This window comes from Leucopleurus acutus (assembly GCF_964270905.1).
Source record: "Leucopleurus acutus genome assembly, chromosome: 6".
Taxonomy (NCBI): Eukaryota; Metazoa; Chordata; class Mammalia; order Artiodactyla; family Delphinidae; genus Leucopleurus; species Leucopleurus acutus.
This window is the reverse complement of record NC_139149.1, coordinates 115,499,938-115,518,360: the sequence shown is the minus strand read 5'-3', so window position 1 is coordinate 115,518,360 and position 18,423 is coordinate 115,499,938. Positions and strand designations below refer to the sequence as shown.

Sequence of the window (18,423 nt, the reverse complement as noted above, 5' to 3'; positions counted from 1 at the left end):
TCAGCTCAGACCCCTAATTCTGCATAAAGGCTCTGTATAACCAACCGAAAAGAGAGGCCATCTAATTGATAGTTCCAGTTCAATGCCGGGTCCAGGCTTCCCCTGGTCGGTCCAGCTGGCCGCCTCCTGTGATCGAGGAGGGAGTTTGACCACAGGTGGCCTATCAGGCTAGAGCACAGTCTCTGAAACATTGTTACTTCCAGACCCAATGTGTCAAGATTGCTTTTTTTTTTTTTACATCTTTATTGGAGTATAATTGCTTTACAATGGTGTGCTAGTTTCTGCTTTATAACAAAGTGAATCAGTTATACATACACATATGTTCCCATATCTCTTCCCTCTTGCGTCTCCCTCCCACCCTCCCTATCCCACCCCTCCAGGCGGTCACAAAGCACCGAGCTGACCTCCCTGTGCTATGCGGCTGCTTCCCACTAGCTATCTACCTTACGTTTGGTAGTGTATATATGTCCATGCCTCTCTCTCACTTTGTCACAGCTCACCCTTCCCCCTCCCCATATCCTCAAGTCCATTCTCTAGTAGGTCTGTGTCTTTGCTTGGTGCAGAGAAGTAAGTGTCTTAACTGACAGGAAGGCCACCCGGCTGTTATGACCTCGGCTTATTCTATCTCCTGCTTCCTGTTCCCCTTTCCTAGGCCTGATACAATGAACTGGAAAGTGGAGGGAACCTTACTTGCTCAGAAGGAAGGGGGCTCAGATAGACCCACCCTTCCCAAAATGCCCACAGAGCGCCTGCCCTCCCTGGACACTCGGGTGGGGAGGGCACAGTGGTGAACAGGCACATGCATCCTCACTCCCGTGTGGTTCACATTCTACAGAACCGTCCACATCAAGGCTTGGGGAGGGGAAACTAGGAAGGGCTCGCGGGGAAGGGGGAGGGAAGAGTGAAAGCAAGTGAGAGGAAAGTCGATGTAGGACGCAGTGCTGTTTGGGTGGGTGAGGGAGGGAGGGTGACTGGCACGGTGCTGCAGAGAGGGACTGCTTCCCTTGCTGATGTCCACGCGGAGTGCAGCCCGCCCTGCAAGGCTTCCCTGGAATGTTCTAGAGGGCTTGCCATCAAATGAATTTGGGAAGGCAGTGGGATAAATGAAGTGAGGGTCTTTTTGGTTTTGGTTGGGCCCTAATTGATATGTGTTGTGTATCCCCAGTACAATAAGGGAACACAGCATTTCCCAAACTTGTTTGGCTGCAGCAGTCCTTTTTCTTTTTTCTTTTTTTTGTTTTTACTTTATACTGGAGTCTAGTTGATTTACAATGTTGTGTTTGTTTCAGGTGTGCAGCAAAGTGATTCAGTTATACATGCACATATATCTATTATTTTTAAAATTCTTTTCCCATTTAGGTTATTACAGAATATTGAGTAGAGTTCCCTGTGCTATACAGTAGGTCCTTGTTGGTTATCTATTTTAAATATAGTAGCGTGTCTATGTCAATCCCAAACTCCCAATTTATCCCCCCCGCCATCTTTTTTTACGGTGCATTGGAGGTACTGGTACTCCCAGGAAGGCACTTCAGAAATGCTGTCATCGTGTGTGTGCAGCTCACTTATACACAAAAGCCTATGTTTCTACAACAGTACGACTCCTGGTCTATCGGCTCTCCCGCTCTTCAAGATGACTGTTTTCTACCTTCTCCTTCTCCTGCTTCTTCTACACTTCTCCTCCCTCAGCTTACTCTGAGCTGGTGATCCTGATTCCCATTTCACTGAGAAAATATAAGTAAATTGGAAAAGAACTTCCAGAAGCCTTACTGTCCATCCCAGCATCAGTGTCCATGTCTCAGCTTCCACCTGTTACTTGGGTGAACTGTCCCTGCTTCCCTGGGCAGCCTCACCACTTCCCGACTCAAGGGTGTCACCTGCAACTCTCCTCCTCTCTCCTGCATCATCAGTTCTCTGACGTACTGGGTGATTCCTTTCATGATACAAACGCAATGCCTTTTCTTTTCTCATAAAAACTCTCCCTTGATGCCCTGCTCCCACCTGCAGCAGTGCTCCAGGCTCCTTTATAAAGTGTTGCTGTCTACAATTCTTCTCTGGACACACCCTAACCTGTTGTTTGCTCTCCCTGCTCCACAGAAGGTGCTCTGGTCAAGGTCCCTCCATCTGGCAAATCCCAGTAGTCAGTTGTCAGGCACTGTCCCACTTGACCTATGAGTGTCATCTGTCACAGGTTCGATCCCCTCCTTCCCCAAACCCCATCCCCACTCGGTCTAGACCTGGCTCCTGCGTGTCTAGGTTCTTCCTCCTGCTGACTTACTTTTCCTTGCCCTTTGCTGCTTCCTCCTCTTCCCTCTGACTTTTAGTCACTGAAATGCCCAGGACTCTCTCCTGGGACTGGTATTCTAACTCAAACAGTCTGAATTAGGATACCTTACCGGTCAGGCGGCAATTCTCTGACAAATTGGGAGGCTGTTCATTAACACTAAGAATTTGGTGTCGGTGAAGCTGAAGCCCTATGGTAACGTTTGATTCACAGGTGTCGGCGGCAAGAGGGACGTGGTCTTCCTCATCGATGGGTCCCAAAGCGCCGGCCCCGAGTTTCAGTACATCCGTACCCTCATCGAGAGGCTGGTTGACTACCTGGACGTGGGCTTCGACATGACCCGGGTGGCCGTCATCCAGTTCAGCGAGGACCCCAGGGTGGAGTTCCTGCTGAACGCCCACTCCAGCAAGGACGAGGTGCAGAACGCGGTGAGGCGGCTGCGGCCCAAGGGCGGGAGGCAGATCAACATTGGGGGCGCCCTGGAGTACGTGTCAAAGAATATCTTCAAGAGGCCTCTGGGGAGCCGGATTGAAGAGGGTGTCCCTCAGTTCCTGGTCCTCATTTCTTCCGGGAAGTCTGATGATGAGGTAGACGAATCGGCAGTAGAGCTCAAGCAGTTCGGCGTGGCATCACTTACAATCGCAAGGAACGCAGACCAGGAGCAGTTGCTGAAGATCTCCCTGAGCCCTGAATACGTGTTCTCAGTGAGCACCTTCCGGGAGCTGCCCAGCCTGGAGCAGAAACTGCTGACACCCATCACAACCCTAACCTCCGAGCAGATTCAGCAGCTCCTGGCCAGCACGCCCTACCTTCCTCCAGGTAAGGTTGGGCGTTTCTTGTTCTTTGTTGTGTCTTTTCAAAAAGATATAAAAAATAACAGGCTCTAAGGCCATGGTGCTCACAAGTAAAATTAAAATAACGGGACACCTGAGATTGAACCAGCTGGGTCTATTGCTTGTGGCAGGGAGGAAGGACACACACGCTGGTGAGCCACAGGGCATCTCAGCGAGAGGGTGTTAGGAAGGGCTTATGATAGGACTTGAACTCATCATAGATGGCTTGAGGAAATGGGACTTTGCCCCGGATCGAATGCTGTCGAGAAGGAGTAATTTTATGATTGGTTATCTTACCAAATCTCATGGCTAAAGCTGAAATTGATACAGAAGCAGTGGTCACACCTATGATCCAGGATGGGGAGTGTCCGGTGATTTTTGTTTCCTTTTTGTCAGTGTTCAGATACGATCAGGGCGTGGCTGTCTCTGATACTGATGTTCTGTGAAATCTTTTATGTGCCACTGGAGAATCCAAGTCCTGGCTGTGTATGCCTGGCCAGCTTTTCTCTCTCTCAAGATAAATGGTTCAATTCCATGACCTGCTCAGCTTTTGCTGTGCTATGTTTCCACTATAAGTAGCCAGTGATTTATGAGGCAAATGTTGAATTTGTTGAGAGGCAAGATATGAGCTATTTAATAAATGGCATCCAAGAAGTACCTAGAATTCTAATTAATAGGAAGCCATGGCTCATCTTTCCTAGGACGTTTGATTAATTTTATAGTTAAAAATGGATTCATGCAAAGAAAATAGGGGCATAATAGTGAAAATAAAAACTTCGTATAAATGCTAGAGATATGTGAGAAAAAGAAATACCATGAATCAAACACCAGGAATGATGGTGTGGCCTGCTGGAGCGAGTTGGGATTCTCCAGGCTGACACTAGCTAAGTGGTGGCCTTGGATGAAGTGAGTGCCTTTGTCCTCAGCTGTCTCTTTTCTTGCACAACAAAGATGTTGATGCTGGTGATCTCAATCCCTTCTGGTAGTAACAGTTCGTGATTCATAGATTATGGTAACCCAGGATTCGTTTCTAAGTGCTGTTTATATTTTTGAAATGAGTTGTAACCCAGACACCAAAGCCAAAATTAAAACTGAGTAAACCCAGAAAGAGAAAGTTTTGGAGAACTTAAAATATTTCAAGAAGCAGAAATTGTTTTGATGCAAAAGGCCCAATTTGTAATGATTGATTAAAAAAAGCCAAAGAGATAAGCACATGCACATCGGCTTATAATTTTCATGTCAATTGATATTTTGGTGCAACATAGAGCAAAGTTCAGAAACGAAACCAGATGCGTGCCAGTCTTGTACTGAGTTTTCCTTTTTCCTTTTCATCCACAGCCGTGGAGAGTGATGCTGCAGACATCGTCTTCCTAATCGACAGCTCTGACAGTGTGAGGCCGGATGGCATTGCACACATTCGGGACTTTGTTAGCGGGGTCGTGCGGAGACTTAACATCGGCCCTAATAAAGTGAGAATTGGGGTCGTGCAGTTCAGCAATGATGTCTTCCCAGAGTTTTACCTGAAGACCTATAAATCCCAGGCCAGCGTGCTGGATGCCATACGTCGCCTGAGGTTCAAAGGGGGGTCTCCGCTGAACACTGGCAAAGCTCTGGAATTCGTGGCAAGGAATTTCTTTGTCAAGTCTGCCGGGAGCCGGATAGAAGACGGGGTGCCCCAACACCTGGTTCTGTTTCTGGGTGGCAAATCCCAGGACGATATTTCCAGGTATTCCCAGGTGATAAGCTCCTCGGGGATTGTGAGTTTAGGGATAGGAGACCGAAACATCGACAGAACGGAGCTGCAGACCATCACCAATGACTCCAGACTAGTCTTCACGGTTCGGGAGTTCAGAGAGCTCCCCAACATAGAAGAAAGGGTCGTGAACTCCTTTGGACCCTCCAAGGTCACCCCTGCACCTCCGGGAGTGGACATGCCCTCTCCCTCACGGCCAGGTATGAGCTGTGGTACCCGTGACGGCAGAGCGGGACACCAATTATTTTTTTTTAATTAAAAAAAGCAGTTAGCATTCATTTTAATAATTTTCTTCTCTCAGGGTTGTGGCTGCCATACAATTAGAAACTAAATACGGGGAAAATAATTGAGTTGAAATTGTAGGAGGAATAGAAGGAAACGCATCTCAGAAAGCATATGGTCATTGATTCTTCCATGAGCTTCCACGAGGCTAATCATAGCCCCATTGAAAGGTTCTATAAAAGTGCATTGACGGTTAGCCACGGACTCATTGGCTTTCAGAATAAAATGGCATCTTTGAAGTTGTTCAATCTACGCCCCTCCGAACATGATTGGAAGTCAGCCTCTCTCCTTGGTGGGGTCATGGTCCAGTCAACCCTCTTTCTTTGGACTGGTATCATCGGGAATTTAGAGCTGTCCCCCTATAGCTTTGACCTCATGCTCTTGGGTCTGATCTTTGGGGCTGCCAAGAGCAAATGGAGTCCCTCCACCAACCCACGTCTTTCTTAGCTCCTACCCCAGGTGATAGCCCCTCAGACATCTGGAGCAGATGATTAGGGCTGGTTTTCCATGGGGCATCTGCACTCCACTTAGCTCTTTCATGTCTTCCTTCTGTGCTGGTGGTGGAACATCTCACGCTGCTCCGGATTCCCTTCTCTCTACTCCAGTCTTGATCCCTTGATTGGAATCAGGGAATTATCTCCAAATGTCATTGAGTGTCACAAGCTCCAGCAAAGCTCTTGGCACGCTGGCTGGTGATCCTCCAAAGGTGCATGGAGTCTGCTTCCCATTTTCCAATCTGTTTCTCCCAGCCCTCCCTTTCCCCGTCTCTAGCACACCTCCCCCAACTCCTTCCAGACACTATCATTTATTTTTGACCAGGAGGAAAGTGTGTAGTGGCATTTCCTAAAACCCCTGATATCACGGACTGTTGAATCCATGGCATAATCTCATTTTGCACGGGATAACTGGGACTCAGTTCCGCTGAGTTTTCATGTCTCCTTTCCTTTTGTTTAGGTGATTTATCATTTATCTCCTAAACATGTTTTGAGGACTGTGAATTCAGGAACTCTAGAGTCATGGAACAGAGTCCAAGGTGTCCACTGTGAATGAATTACAGGAATGCCTTATTTTAATCATTTTATGTTTTGTGTTTTTGCTCTGGATATAGAAATCAAATTTCTCCTTTTTTTTTTTTTTCATTGTAATCATCTTTAGAGAAAAAGAAAGCAGACATCGTGTTCCTGTTGGATGGTTCCATCAATTTCCGGAGGGACAGTTTCCAGGAAGTGCTCCGTTTCGTGTCTGAAATTGTGGACACGGTTTATGAAGGGGGAGACTCCATCCAAGTGGGGCTGGTCCAGTACAACTCTGACCCCACCGACGAATTCTTCCTGAAGGACTTTTCCACCAAGGAGCAGATTATTGATGCCATCAACAAGGTGGTCTACAAAGGGGGGAGGCACGCAAACACCAACGTGGGCCTGGAGCACCTGCGGCTGAACCACTTCATACCAGAGGCAGGCAGCCGCCTGGATCAGAGAGTCCCGCAGATTGCCTTTGTGATCACTGGAGGAAGGTCGGTGGAGGATGCCCAGGAGGCGAGCCTGGCACTCACCCAGAGAGGCGTCAAAGTGTTCGCGGTGGGTGTGAGGAACATCGACTCAGAGGAGGTTGGGAAGATCGCGTCCAACAGTGCCACAGCGTTCCGAGTGGGGAGTGTCCAGGAGCTGTCAGAATTGAGCGAGCAGGTTTTGGAAACTCTGCATGACGCGATGCATGAAACCTTATGTCCTGGTGTGCCTGATGTTTCCAAAGGTAATGCCCTTTAGGTGCATATTTTCAACCATGTCCTGTCGATGTTGGTGAGTTACCTGTTTACCCAGATCCCCAGCGCTGGCCTGTGGGCTCCTATAGCATCTGGTGTGTCAGGCATTGACTTACATCCACGTGGGTTGGGTCCTGGTTGTCACCTACCACTGTGATCGGATGTGGTTCCAGGATAGGAGTGGATGTCTGTCTTTTCTTGCTCTTACCAGATTTACTCCCCATTCCCTACATAATTCAGACTGATTGATGCCTGTTTCTGTTTGTAGGTTTATCAGGTCAATTATTTGAGATCAGAGGGTTTGCGTTCTCAAGTGTGTTTAGTCTAAAGCACAAACTCGGGATGCACTTAGATAGACACTGACTGTATACGTTGCCAAAGTTGATTAATATCAGGAAAACAAACGTACTGAATGGCCAACAATTTTGGCTCCGAAGAGTCAGTGTGAGTTCTCCCAGTGAGAGAGGCAGATCTAATTGCTTCTCAGAGCTCACACACAGAAGGTCCCATTTTGCACTTGAGCGTGGCGTCCTGGTCCACGCCCCGAGCTGTGCCTGTAGGTTGAACACATCTCGGCAGCTCGACTTCGAGCTCACGGCCTGCTTTTCCCTTTACAGTCTGTGACCTGGATGTGATTCTGGGCTTTGATGGTTCAAGAGATCAGAACATATTTGTGGCTCAGAGGGGCTTTGAGTCCAAGGTGGACACCATCCTGAATAGAATTAGCCAAATGCAAAGAATCAGCTGCAGCGGCAGCCAGCTGCCCACGGTGCGGGTGTCCGTGGTGGCCAACGCGCCCTCGGGCCCCATGGAGGCCTTTGACTTTGCTGAGTACCAGCCAGAGCTGTTTGAGAAGTTCCAGAACATGCGCACCCAGCACCCCTACGTCCTCACTGCGGACACGCTGAAGCTCTACCAGAACAAGTTCCGGCAGGCCTCGCCAGACAGTGTGAAGGTGAGGACGGCTGCCTCGTTTCCACTTCCTGGGCCATCTCTGGGTTTAACTGGGCAGGGGCAAACCTCGATGCCTGGAAGCCCCCTCCCCAAACGGTTCTTCTATAGATGCTCTTCATGTTTGATGGGGTTGGTGATGCCTGTATGTAAGACTCCTTTATTATCAACTGGGCTGAAATGGAATATCTTCTTCTAGTTTTACGAAAGCTCTAAAAAAAATCTTGGAAATCAGTAATTAAGCTTGAATGCATTGAATTTTTGAGTAATTCATGTTTAATCATAGTCCTGACCATTAAATGCATTATGTTCTCTATTTGTATTTACTTTTATCTCTCTCTTTCTCTGTATTGGTTCATACACACACACACACACACACACACACACACGCACGCACGCACGCACAATCAGTTTGCTAGGGCTGCCATAACAAAGTTCCACAGGTTGGGTGGCTTAAACAACAGGAATTTATTCTCTCACAGTCCTGGAGGCTGGAAGTCTGAGATCAGAGCGGCATCAGGGTTGTTTTTCTGGAGGTCTCTCAACTTGGCTTGGAAACGGCATCTTCTCCTTCTGTCACCACGTGTTTTTCCCTCTGTGTCCTAATCGCCTCATCTTAGAAGGACACCAGTCGTATTGGATGAGGACCCACTCTAATGACCTCAGTTAACTTATTGGCCTCTTTAAAAGTCCTATTGCCAAACATGGTCACACTCTGAGGCACTGAGGGTTAGGACTTCAAAATATGAATTTTGGAGCACGGGCTACACAAACACACACGCACGCATGTACACACCCACGCATATGCGTGATTTCTAGAAACTACATCTCCTAAATAAGAGAATGAGATAAACTTTTTATTTCCATTGTTGACTGTGCTTTTTAATAAATCAAGTCCTACCCCATACCCATTTATTTTATACCCATTTATTGCACAGTATCAAGGAACTATGAACATGGGGTGATTGTTTCTCAACCTTGGCCCCCAGTTTCCTCTGCTGTAAAGTGGAGGCTTTGAACTGGCTAATCCTTCTCTCAAGGGTCTGTGATGTTTCTTTTACTTTTGGCTGGCGCTTGACGTATCTTTTATCTTCAGGTGGTCATTCATTTTACTGATGGGGTGGATGGAGATCTGGCTGATTTACAAAGAGCATCGGAGAAACTCCGACAAGAAGGTGGGTTCTGGGGCTTTCTATGGGAGAAGTAAACCTGGGTGAGGCAGGCGCACTGCTGGGCTAGAGAGAAACAACTCCACCAAGGGACCCTCTGGGAGAGCGGCTTCTCTTGGAGGACACCTCATCCCGGCATCTTGGTCTTCTGTCGCCTGCCTGGGGCTACAGGATGGGGCAGCAGGGATCCCATACTTACACAGACAGCTCTATTACCAAGTCCTGGCACAGACCCCATGGGGTCTCAGGCTCATTCCTGTGGTGGGACATCTAGAAAGCATGATGCTTTTGTAAAAGAACATGAAGTTTTGATTCATTTGGCTGTATTATATAAGCTAGGAATTAATTTTATAGCAAAAAATTTTGCTGTATTTTCCATTTGCAGTTATCACAGCTCAAAAATACTCCAACGTTAAGAAAAGATACACTTTCACATAAAATTTGGAAAGCATACTTTCCAAATTTAAGGTGACTGGTTTGCAATGATACCTGTTATCAGGTGTACTATTTGTTCATCTGCTTTGGAATTTGGTAGTACTGGCTATCAAAAAAGTGGACGTCAGCACTAGAGGTTTAAGGAGAATTTGTTGAAGCAAATTTATCATAAGAATGTTCTATTTATTAGCTTGCTTTTCCAGAGCAATGGAGATGAGACTGCTATCATCTGACTTGGGAGATGTGGGATTTCAATTCTTCCCACAGCATACCTCTGTTACGTAAGACCAGAGCTTGAGAATTTATGTATGAATAAACTTCATGGTGGTGTTTCCTAGAGTTACATGAATCCATTTACTTACTGACAAATCAGAAACAATTGCTCAGAGGAGTCCAGAGTTCCAGTATTTCAACTCTTCGGAACAGCTAATCAGTGTGATTAAGCAAGTTTCAGTTAAAGGCCAAATTTTATACTGAAGTTTTCTTTAAAAAATAAAAGAGAGTCAGGAGGAAAAGCACTGAGGCTCTTGAATGCCTAGGTGAGGTTTCTTAAGTGTACCTGTCCCCCCAGGCGTCCGAGCTCTGATCTTGGTGGGCCTTGAACGTGTCGCCAACTTGGAGCAGCTGATGCAGTTGGAGTTTGGGCGAGGATTCACGTACAACCGGCCCCTGAGACTGAACTTGCTGGACCTAGACTATGAACTAGCGGAGCAACTTGTGAGTGTTTTATATATCTACACACAAACTGGTTTAGATAGCACAATATCAGGCATCTCAGGATAACGCAGTCCGTCATCACCAGGCAAATGGAGGAGAGACCGCTGGGTGGGCAATTTAATTCATGTAATTTACTTGGGACCTACTTTGTTGCCATAACATGAGTCCTGGAAATGGAGCTATCTGAGAACTGGAAAGACGGCCACCCGGGCATGGGTGTCGAGGCAGCTGTCGCCTTAGAGTTTCCTCTGCTCCCTTTAAAGAGACTTCTTTTCATTTATAAGATTGTTGAGAAGCCATAACATTGAGATTTGACCCTTCCCTCTGTAAACAGGAAACAGGGAAAACAAGAATATGCAGGAAACGAAAGACCATTTCTGGGTGGAAAGGGGCTTCCGTTGCCTTCTCTTCTAGTTTCCTTTGGAGCAAATGAGGGCTCCCCATAGGCTTCCTAATCCTCTTGGGTTCAGCCTCTCAGCAGGTGGGGTTAACGCCTGGGTTTGGGGGTGAGGCTGGGGGCTTTTGGGACATGAGGGGGCTGAGCGTTCAACTCAGAGGTTCTTTGGAGGAGGCAGCGGTGCCCTGTGGGACGAGCTGACTCCCTCCGGCCCTCTGACCTTCTTCCCAGGGCTGCAATTCGGATTTTTTTATTGAGTGGAAGGAAGTTGAGTTAATTGACAAACCTAGGGCATGGGAGAAAGTGAAAGCTCTAGGAAATTCACTGCCAGAAAAGGCATTGACCATCATGAGTTTAGCAGGTAGAAATGTTCTTTGGGTGTGCGCTTTCCCGCATAAGGCTGGGGGCTGGGATGGGAGGGAATGTCCAGGGTGTCTGATGGGCGCTGGAGTCATTGGTGACTGGCGGTGAGGTGCTTGTGGCTCAGAGGCAGGGATCCCACCCCGCAGCTGCTCCCAGGCTTCCTCCAGGCTGACGCCATGTTCCGTGACTCTGACCAGGGTTCTGGGGAAGGGCATACGGTCTCTGCTCTGAAACCATCTTCCATCCTGGCCGTCTGCAATGGTTTGTCAGGTTTTGCTTTCTGGAGCTTAAAAATATGTAAGCTGGGCTTCCCTGGTGGCACAGTGGTTGAGAGTCCACCTGCCAATGCAGGGGACGTGGGTTCGTGCCACGGTCCGGGAAGATCCCACATGCTGCGGAGCAGCTGGGCCCGTGAGCCATGGCCGCTGAGCCTGCGCGTCCGGAGCCTGTGCTCCGCAACGGGAGAGGCCACAACAGTAAGAGGCCCGCGTACCGCCAAAAAAAAAAAAAAAAAGTAAGCTATACTTAACATCTGAAGCTTGAATATCTATGTTGGAAACTTCTAGAAATAAGGCCCAGCCTGAGGTGACATTGTGAATAAGATGCATTATCTTTGGTGGTTCTTCAGAGTCCATTTGTGACTCTGTATCGCCCACCCATGGCTAAGCCTTCCAGGGAGTTGCCGTAGGAGGTGACTATCTCTTGCTGTGGAGGCCGCAGTCCTCAGACGGCACATTTATGCCTTTTTTCTAGACATTTTTTGAGATCTGAACTTCGTTTTTTGTCTTGGTAGGACAACATTGCCGAGAAAGCCTGCTGTGGGGTTCCCTGCAAATGCTCTGGACAAAGAGGAGACCGAGGGCCCATTGGCAGCATTGGGCCGAAGGTACGGTGGTGTTACCCTTTTCTTACGCCTGAGACTAGATTTCAGAGCCGTCATTACTTTGGCTGGGGAATTTCTCTGCTGTGATGGTGGGGAGATGGAAAAGGGAGGAGAAGGAACTAGCTGTGCTGTAGGACAGATCTGAGGTGCAGACCTTTTCCCTGTGTCCGCTCCCTCCTCCCTTTCCACTGGGTTCTTTTATGCATTGGTTCTTCATTTTAAAAAATTATGTTAAGACCAGTGGCATCATTGACTGGCAGCCTCACTAGGACGGCCAGCAGGGATGCTTCCCATTTGCCTCTAAGTTACAGGAAATGCACAGGATTTCTTGGTAGATCAAGAGCCTTAAAGATCCTGATAGAACAATTGCACTGAAATAATGAGTAGGAAACCATCACGTTCCAGGAACACCGAAAGCACCGCTCTACCAAATGAAGGGGGATGAAGAGATGCTTAAATAGGAAACAGAGAAAACCACAGCATTTAACCAAGGAAACGATTTACTTTCTTCTAGGGTATTCCTGGAGAAGATGGCTATCGAGGTTATCCTGGTGACGAGGGTGGACCTGTAAGTAAAGGTTGTTTTATTCCTTAAGTCTTTATTCCCTCCTTGTCCTTTACATGTTGGGATTGAATTGTGGGGCTCCTCATCTGTTCCGTTTCCAGTCTTTTCCATCAGAAAAAAATTACTTTCTAACTTTCTTAACAACTTGACTCAGATTTCTACACCATGGAGACTAGCCTGAGAATCTGAGGATGACAAGTGTGGGTAGGAAGTGCAGGTTTTTACGTGTTCCATCTCAGAGGGAGGGGCTAAATGGCTCCTGAGACAGAGGACCACTGAGGATGGCAAACCCAGCATCTACCAAATTCAGACATCCAGGCAGAGATGAGAGGCCGCTGGAGCCGGGGTGCAGGGGAAACCCAGTCAGGATTGCAGCGGTGACGCCCTTTGAGGGCAGCCTCCCAGAGGGCAGTTGCCGGTACGGGTTACCAGTCACCAAGGGGTCCATTTGGGGGTGGGTAGAGCCTGAAGCAGGGCCTTCGGGAAGCAGAATCCTGCCCAGAAGTGGTTTGAGAACTTTTGAGACACTAGAACAAGGCCCAGCCCTGGGGTGGGGAGAGAGGGCCCCAGCGGGAGGAGTTGAAGCCCCCAAGGTCCCGTCCGGCAGTGCCAGGTGTCAGGGTTGAGCCTGCACCCCACTGGAGAGCTGGGAGCCCAGGACCATGGCCAGCCCTGGGGTGGGGAGAGAGGGCCCCAGGGGGAAGAGTTGAAGCCCCCAAGGTCCCGTCCAGCAGTGCTGGGTGTCAGGGCTGTGCCTGGACCCCACTGGAGAGCTGGGAGCCCAGGACCATATGGAGAAGCAGCCAGCCCGAGGGTTCTCCACGGGCCCAGCCCCCACCCAGACCCAGTACCCTGAGGCCTGCTTATCTTCCGCCCACCAGGAGGTGCCCCAGACCCCACTCCCTCCAGGGGAGGGAACTGCAGGTTCAAGGCCCTGTGCAGAGGTCGGCCTGCGGGGCTCGCGGGGCGGGGATGCTGGAGGCCCCGCCTGGCACATCAGCCCGCCAGCCGGTGGACTGCTTCCTAATGCACGCCTTTCACAGAGCTCCCTACTCAGTGGAGACACGTGACAAGAAGCCCCAACTCGCAAAATGCCTCTGTTTCTCCTGACAGGGTGAGCGCGGCCCGCCTGGTGTGAACGGCACTCAAGGTTTCCAGGGCTGCCCCGGGCAGAGGGGCATAAAGGTACAGTGACCCCCATGTGTGGGGAGGGGACCATGGCACCGGGCCCCAGCGGGGAGAGGGCGGTCGGTGGCGCGTACAGAAGGGGGACACTTTCTCCAGTGCCTCCTGGGGAGGGAAGATGCCTGCCCCAGCTTCTCTGCTCAGCGCAGCCAGCCAGTGGCCTCTCACAGAGGCAGCCCAGGGCCTGGCGGGTTCAGGAGCGCACACCGTGCCGGGAAGGGAGCCTGAGGTTGGAGAAACAGTTTCGTATGGCAGTGTGAAGCAGTCAGGACACACTGATGAGCACAGACAGGATGTGGGCCAGGGCAGAGAGAAGGCCGGCGCCCGGCAGCTTCAGCCCCTGGACCTGGGAGGAGTGAGGGAAGTGGAGGGGGCCAGAGACAGAGGGAAAGGACTCATGTGCTGGAAGGTTCTGTGTGTGACATACTTGGAGTCAAGGGCTGATGAACCTTCTCCTCAATTTGCTGCCATTTGAGAGACAGGCCACTGCAATGTTATAAAGGGGCCTCCTCGGAGCTCCTGTCCCGGGCCTTCACGGCCCAGCCCTCCTGCCAGAGAGCCAACACTACCCAAGTGCTCAGGTCCAGGCAAGTTAGTTTTATGATCCCCTCATGATAGAGAGAGAGCTAGCCAAACAGACGAATCTCTAACACTGAATTTTCAGACACTGACTTTTCTTTAATATAAATTTATTTTATTGATTTTATTTTTGGCTGTGTTGGGTTTCTGCTGCCGTGCACGGGCTTTTCTCTTGTTGTGGTTCGCGGGGCCACTCTCCGATGCGGTGCGTGGGCTTCTCACCGTGGTGGCTTCTCTCGTTGCAGAGCATGGGCTCTAGGCGTGCATGCTTCAGTAGTTGCGGCACATGGGCTCAGTAGTTGTGGCTCGCAGGCTCTAGAGCTCAGGCTCAGTAGTTGTGGTACACGGGCTTAGTTGCTCCACGGCACGTGGGATCTTCCTGGACCGGGGATCGAACCCGTGTCCCCTGCATTGGCAGGCGGATTCTTAACCAGTGAGCCAGAGGGAAGCCCTAGACACTGACTTTTAAGTTGGGGACGGGGAGAGGGGAGCCCTTAGCCTATTCTAGCCTATTCTATTCAGCCTCCGGGAAGGAGCTAATGTTTCCCCTTTCTCTTCCCTTTTAGGGCTCTCGTGGATTCCCAGGAGAGAAGGTACTTAAGCTTGCTTTTCTTTTTATATTTAAAACTTTCCCAGTGTTTTGCCATATGTTACACTCACCTGTGTGTCTTGTCCCCTCACAGGGTGAATTAGGAGAAATTGGACTGGATGGTCTTGATGGTGAAGATGTAAGTGATTTTGGACTCTGAGTGCAAATTACTTTTGGTCCTGAAGATTCCAGTGGCTAACACCTCAGTCTGTGGTAGAAATTGTGCCAGGAATGACATTTTATCATTGTCTTTGGCAGGGAGACAAAGGATTGCCCGGTATTTCTGGAGAGAAAGGGAATGCAGGAAGAAGGGTAAGTATATTTCTGCATTGTTACTGTCATGGAAAAACTATGAACATTTCACTTAGGGATTATTTCTTTTACTTGTGTATGTTAAGACCGCTTCCTCCAGGCAGCCTTCCCTGACCTCCTCCTGGGGTGCATCCTTGGCATCTCCTATGTCCCTTGTCAGCTGTGACATATTTACATTATATTTTTCTTGTTTGGAGAGTCCCATTGGGCAAGGACTGAGTGTATTTTGTTGAAATAAATCCCCAGCGCCTGGCACAGAGTGGGTCCCCAATAAATACTTGTGGGTTACCTGAAGTATCTGGAAATAATTTTACCTTCATGGAAAATGAGTAAATGCAAATGCTGAAACACTGTTCTTTTTAAGATTTGTGATTGGAAGAACGCAATTTTGAGGGTGAGATAACTATGTGAAACTCATCTAATTCTCAGTCTCTGCTTGTGGTTTTTGTTTAGGGTGACAAAGGACCCAAAGGAGACAAAGGAGAAAGAGGGGATGTTGGGATCAGAGGTGACCCGGTAAGGGGAAATCCTTGTCACCGATTTGAGACTTGAGTCCGGGGAAAGGGTTTGTGGGGAGAAGTGGGTTGAAAGGAAGAATTTTACTCTTGAAATTGCTTTAAAACATGTTGGCAAAATATGTGGTTTGCCCTTTCCTTAGAATTTTGGGGTGCCTGGAGATGTCTTTGCCCTCTCGCTGCAAAGATAAGTCTTTGCAAAGCCTCTTATGTGAAGACCCGAGAAGTTTCCCTAAAATGTGGTCTCAGGACACTTTAAGTTCGCTTTAGGAAAAGGGAAGAGTTTGCAGTTTTTCTTGCTTTATGGGTCTATAAAACCTGTCAACAAGTGACCATCGCTGGGCCAACCTCTTCTGGTCCAGACCAGGACAAGGCAAGAGCGAGCCTGGCCACCATCCTCCCAGGGGGAGGAAGAGCCATCTCCCCCCCAGTTTGGGGCTCAGAGTGATTGCTGACCCCACGGCAGGCGTTATCTGGAGATGGGATGTGGTCAAAGCGACTGGCATTCAGACCACCACTAATATTTTCCTAGTCACTGACCCAGCAGCAGTGGCTTTCCCTGCACACGTGGCTTACTCCCCAACCTGTTCTCTTTTCAGGGTAACTCAGGACAGGACAGCCAGCAGAGAGGACCCAAAGGAGAAACCGGAGACATCGGCCCCATGGTACAGCACTCTGTGTACCTAGACTCCCCCTGTGCCGAGAGCCCGAGAAACTAAAGTCAAGCTGGTTCACTGCCAGCCCCGGAGGCCACAACGTGGTCTTTAAGGCTGTGGATGTACAAGGCTGAGGTTGGGAGCAGAAAGCCCCGGGAAGCCAGCATGCACACTCGCAAAGGAGTCTCCAAGAGGAACAGCAACAGCCCCTCCCAAGAGGGGCTTCCTCTCGGCAGAGTTGGTGCCCCATAGATATTTCCAGAAAGTGCTCATCAAGCCTGAGCCTTGTGGGGGGCAGAGTGCACCTGGGTCTAAGGCACCCCCAGAGTGTGCGACTGGCCCTGTGTGTATCCATTCCTTTTCCCCAGCGTCTTGTGTGATATTTGAGCTACAAATTCTTCTTTGCAGACGAGAATCTTACGTTAATTTTCTTTCCCATGACAGGGTCTCCCTGGGACAGATGGGGTGTCTGGCGCGCCTGGAGAACCCGGGAAAAGCGTGAGTGCCTCTTGGGGTTTGCGGGGGCTCTGTGGTGATATTTACTTAACTCTGCTAGACACCCTTTGGGGCAGAGCTGCTCAGCAACGTTTTATTTAGGGAATTTAAGGCCATTTCGGAAACCATTGTCCCCCACGTGTTGCTGCTTCTGCAGACCCTTCATTCTTATCGTTCACTCTGGACTCCCCCAGCCTGCTTCCCTCCCCTTCCAAAACATACTGAATAGACGCTTTTAAAAGTAATATCTTTGCTGCTTTCGAATATTTGGCCGGGCTTTATCCCACTGAATGTTTAAAAAAATCTGAACAGAAACACAAATACAGAGGGAGTGAGGGGATAAAGGGCGGGGAGGCTGATGGGGTGTATGTTTGTTTTGTTTGATAGTTGTTTTTCTCGTACTGCTGCAACTCCAGCAGTGAAACCAGAGTCAATTTTCTACTGAATTGCATTTCGCAATTGCTTTTTCAAGACGTTTCAGAAATGCCTGTTGTAGACCGCTCAGTGCACGCTTCGTCTTTGTGTCTTGTTGAAGAACTGCTGAAGCCGAAGGGAGATGAATGATCTTTGGGAAGCTGTTTGAGTGCTTCCAGGGCCCAGGGTTACACGGAGCTCAGACCTCCTAGCTGGGAGAAGATGTGTCTAGGAGTCTGTAAATTCTCACGGCTGGTTCAGGGCGCTGGTGGGTGCCTGAGAAAGGTATCTGCTCAGCATCCGGCTGGGGACGGGGGCCAGATCGGGGCCCCCTCAACCCTTTCCCCCATGGCAGTCACATGGTTAGGGATCTGCAGTGGACGATCAGAGGGTGAGTGCTGACAAGGGCTTTTAAAAGCAATGACTCTCGGCCCTAGGCAAATGATATACTACGGGCATAACCTTGCTTTGAAAATTCAGAAGAAAACATAAATTTTGAAAATACTATCTTAAAAGCTTTTGAGTATTATTTTTGAATAATGCTGTTGATTTCTACAATGAAAAAAAAAACATGAGGAAAACACTCCATTGTTATTATGTGCTGAACAACTTAGTTCGTGAGTAGAGCCAGAGCCTGTTTCCATGAAGAGACTTAAAATACAGTCAGGCATACAGTTCGTGTTAATTCTATGCACAGGGTGCCAGTTTGGGTTTGAAATCAGTGTGGTCAAGTTAGGGCTGTCTTCCCTTAGGATATCACTAAACCAGGCTCACGCCCAGGTGAAAGGCATCCCTCCCCTGGGCTACCTCACTCCTCACGTGGCCTGAGCACAGGTGGCCTCTGGTCACATTCGGTGAGGTCCCCTTTGGAAGCGGCAGGCAGATTGCTACTCTGTGGAGTGTGGCCTGGCCGCGCCCTTCCCCCTCTTGTCCATGTGTCATCCCTGGAAGGAGGCCAAGGTCTTCCATTAAAGAAGCTGCCATTACAGTGAATCAGGGCAGAATGGTGGCCCCAGAAGATCATGGGGCTTTTCACTGGGTGAAGAGAAGGTGGTTCTTGGGTTGACGCAGAAGATAGGCCAAGCCTGTAACAGGCTGGTGCCTTACAGGCTCCAGAATTCAACCCCTAACCTTGCGAAGATATATCCAGGATGGATTCCCACCCCAAACCTTTCCACTGAAGGGGAAGCCATCTTGAGGTGGGAATTCATGGATTACTTAAGAGCGAGCCCATGTTTATTTGAACTAAGGTTCACTTCTGGAGCATCGGGGAAGATATTGCCA

At 49.1% G+C, this 18,423-nt stretch overlaps 1 protein-coding gene across 1 annotated transcript in view; it reads left to right on the top strand.

Annotated features, from left to right (window-relative positions):
* The window catches only part of COL6A3 (collagen type VI alpha 3 chain), an 86,053-nt gene that overhangs the window by 35,191 nt on the left and 32,439 nt on the right, over positions 1–18,423 (top strand). The window contains exons 9-23 of the mRNA XM_082840874.1: positions 2,495–3,100; positions 4,453–5,067; positions 6,305–6,904; positions 7,532–7,869; positions 8,962–9,040; positions 10,041–10,186; positions 11,740–11,832; positions 12,344–12,397; positions 13,508–13,579; positions 14,725–14,751; positions 14,842–14,886; positions 15,006–15,059; positions 15,513–15,575; positions 16,174–16,239; positions 16,675–16,728. Coding sequence (XP_082697000.1) covers positions 2,495–3,100; positions 4,453–5,067; positions 6,305–6,904; positions 7,532–7,869; positions 8,962–9,040; positions 10,041–10,186; positions 11,740–11,832; positions 12,344–12,397; positions 13,508–13,579; positions 14,725–14,751; positions 14,842–14,886; positions 15,006–15,059; positions 15,513–15,575; positions 16,174–16,239; positions 16,675–16,728 — 2,912 coding nt within the window. The remainder of the gene's footprint in view (positions 1–2,494; positions 3,101–4,452; positions 5,068–6,304; positions 6,905–7,531; positions 7,870–8,961; positions 9,041–10,040; positions 10,187–11,739; positions 11,833–12,343; positions 12,398–13,507; positions 13,580–14,724; positions 14,752–14,841; positions 14,887–15,005; positions 15,060–15,512; positions 15,576–16,173; positions 16,240–16,674; positions 16,729–18,423) is intronic.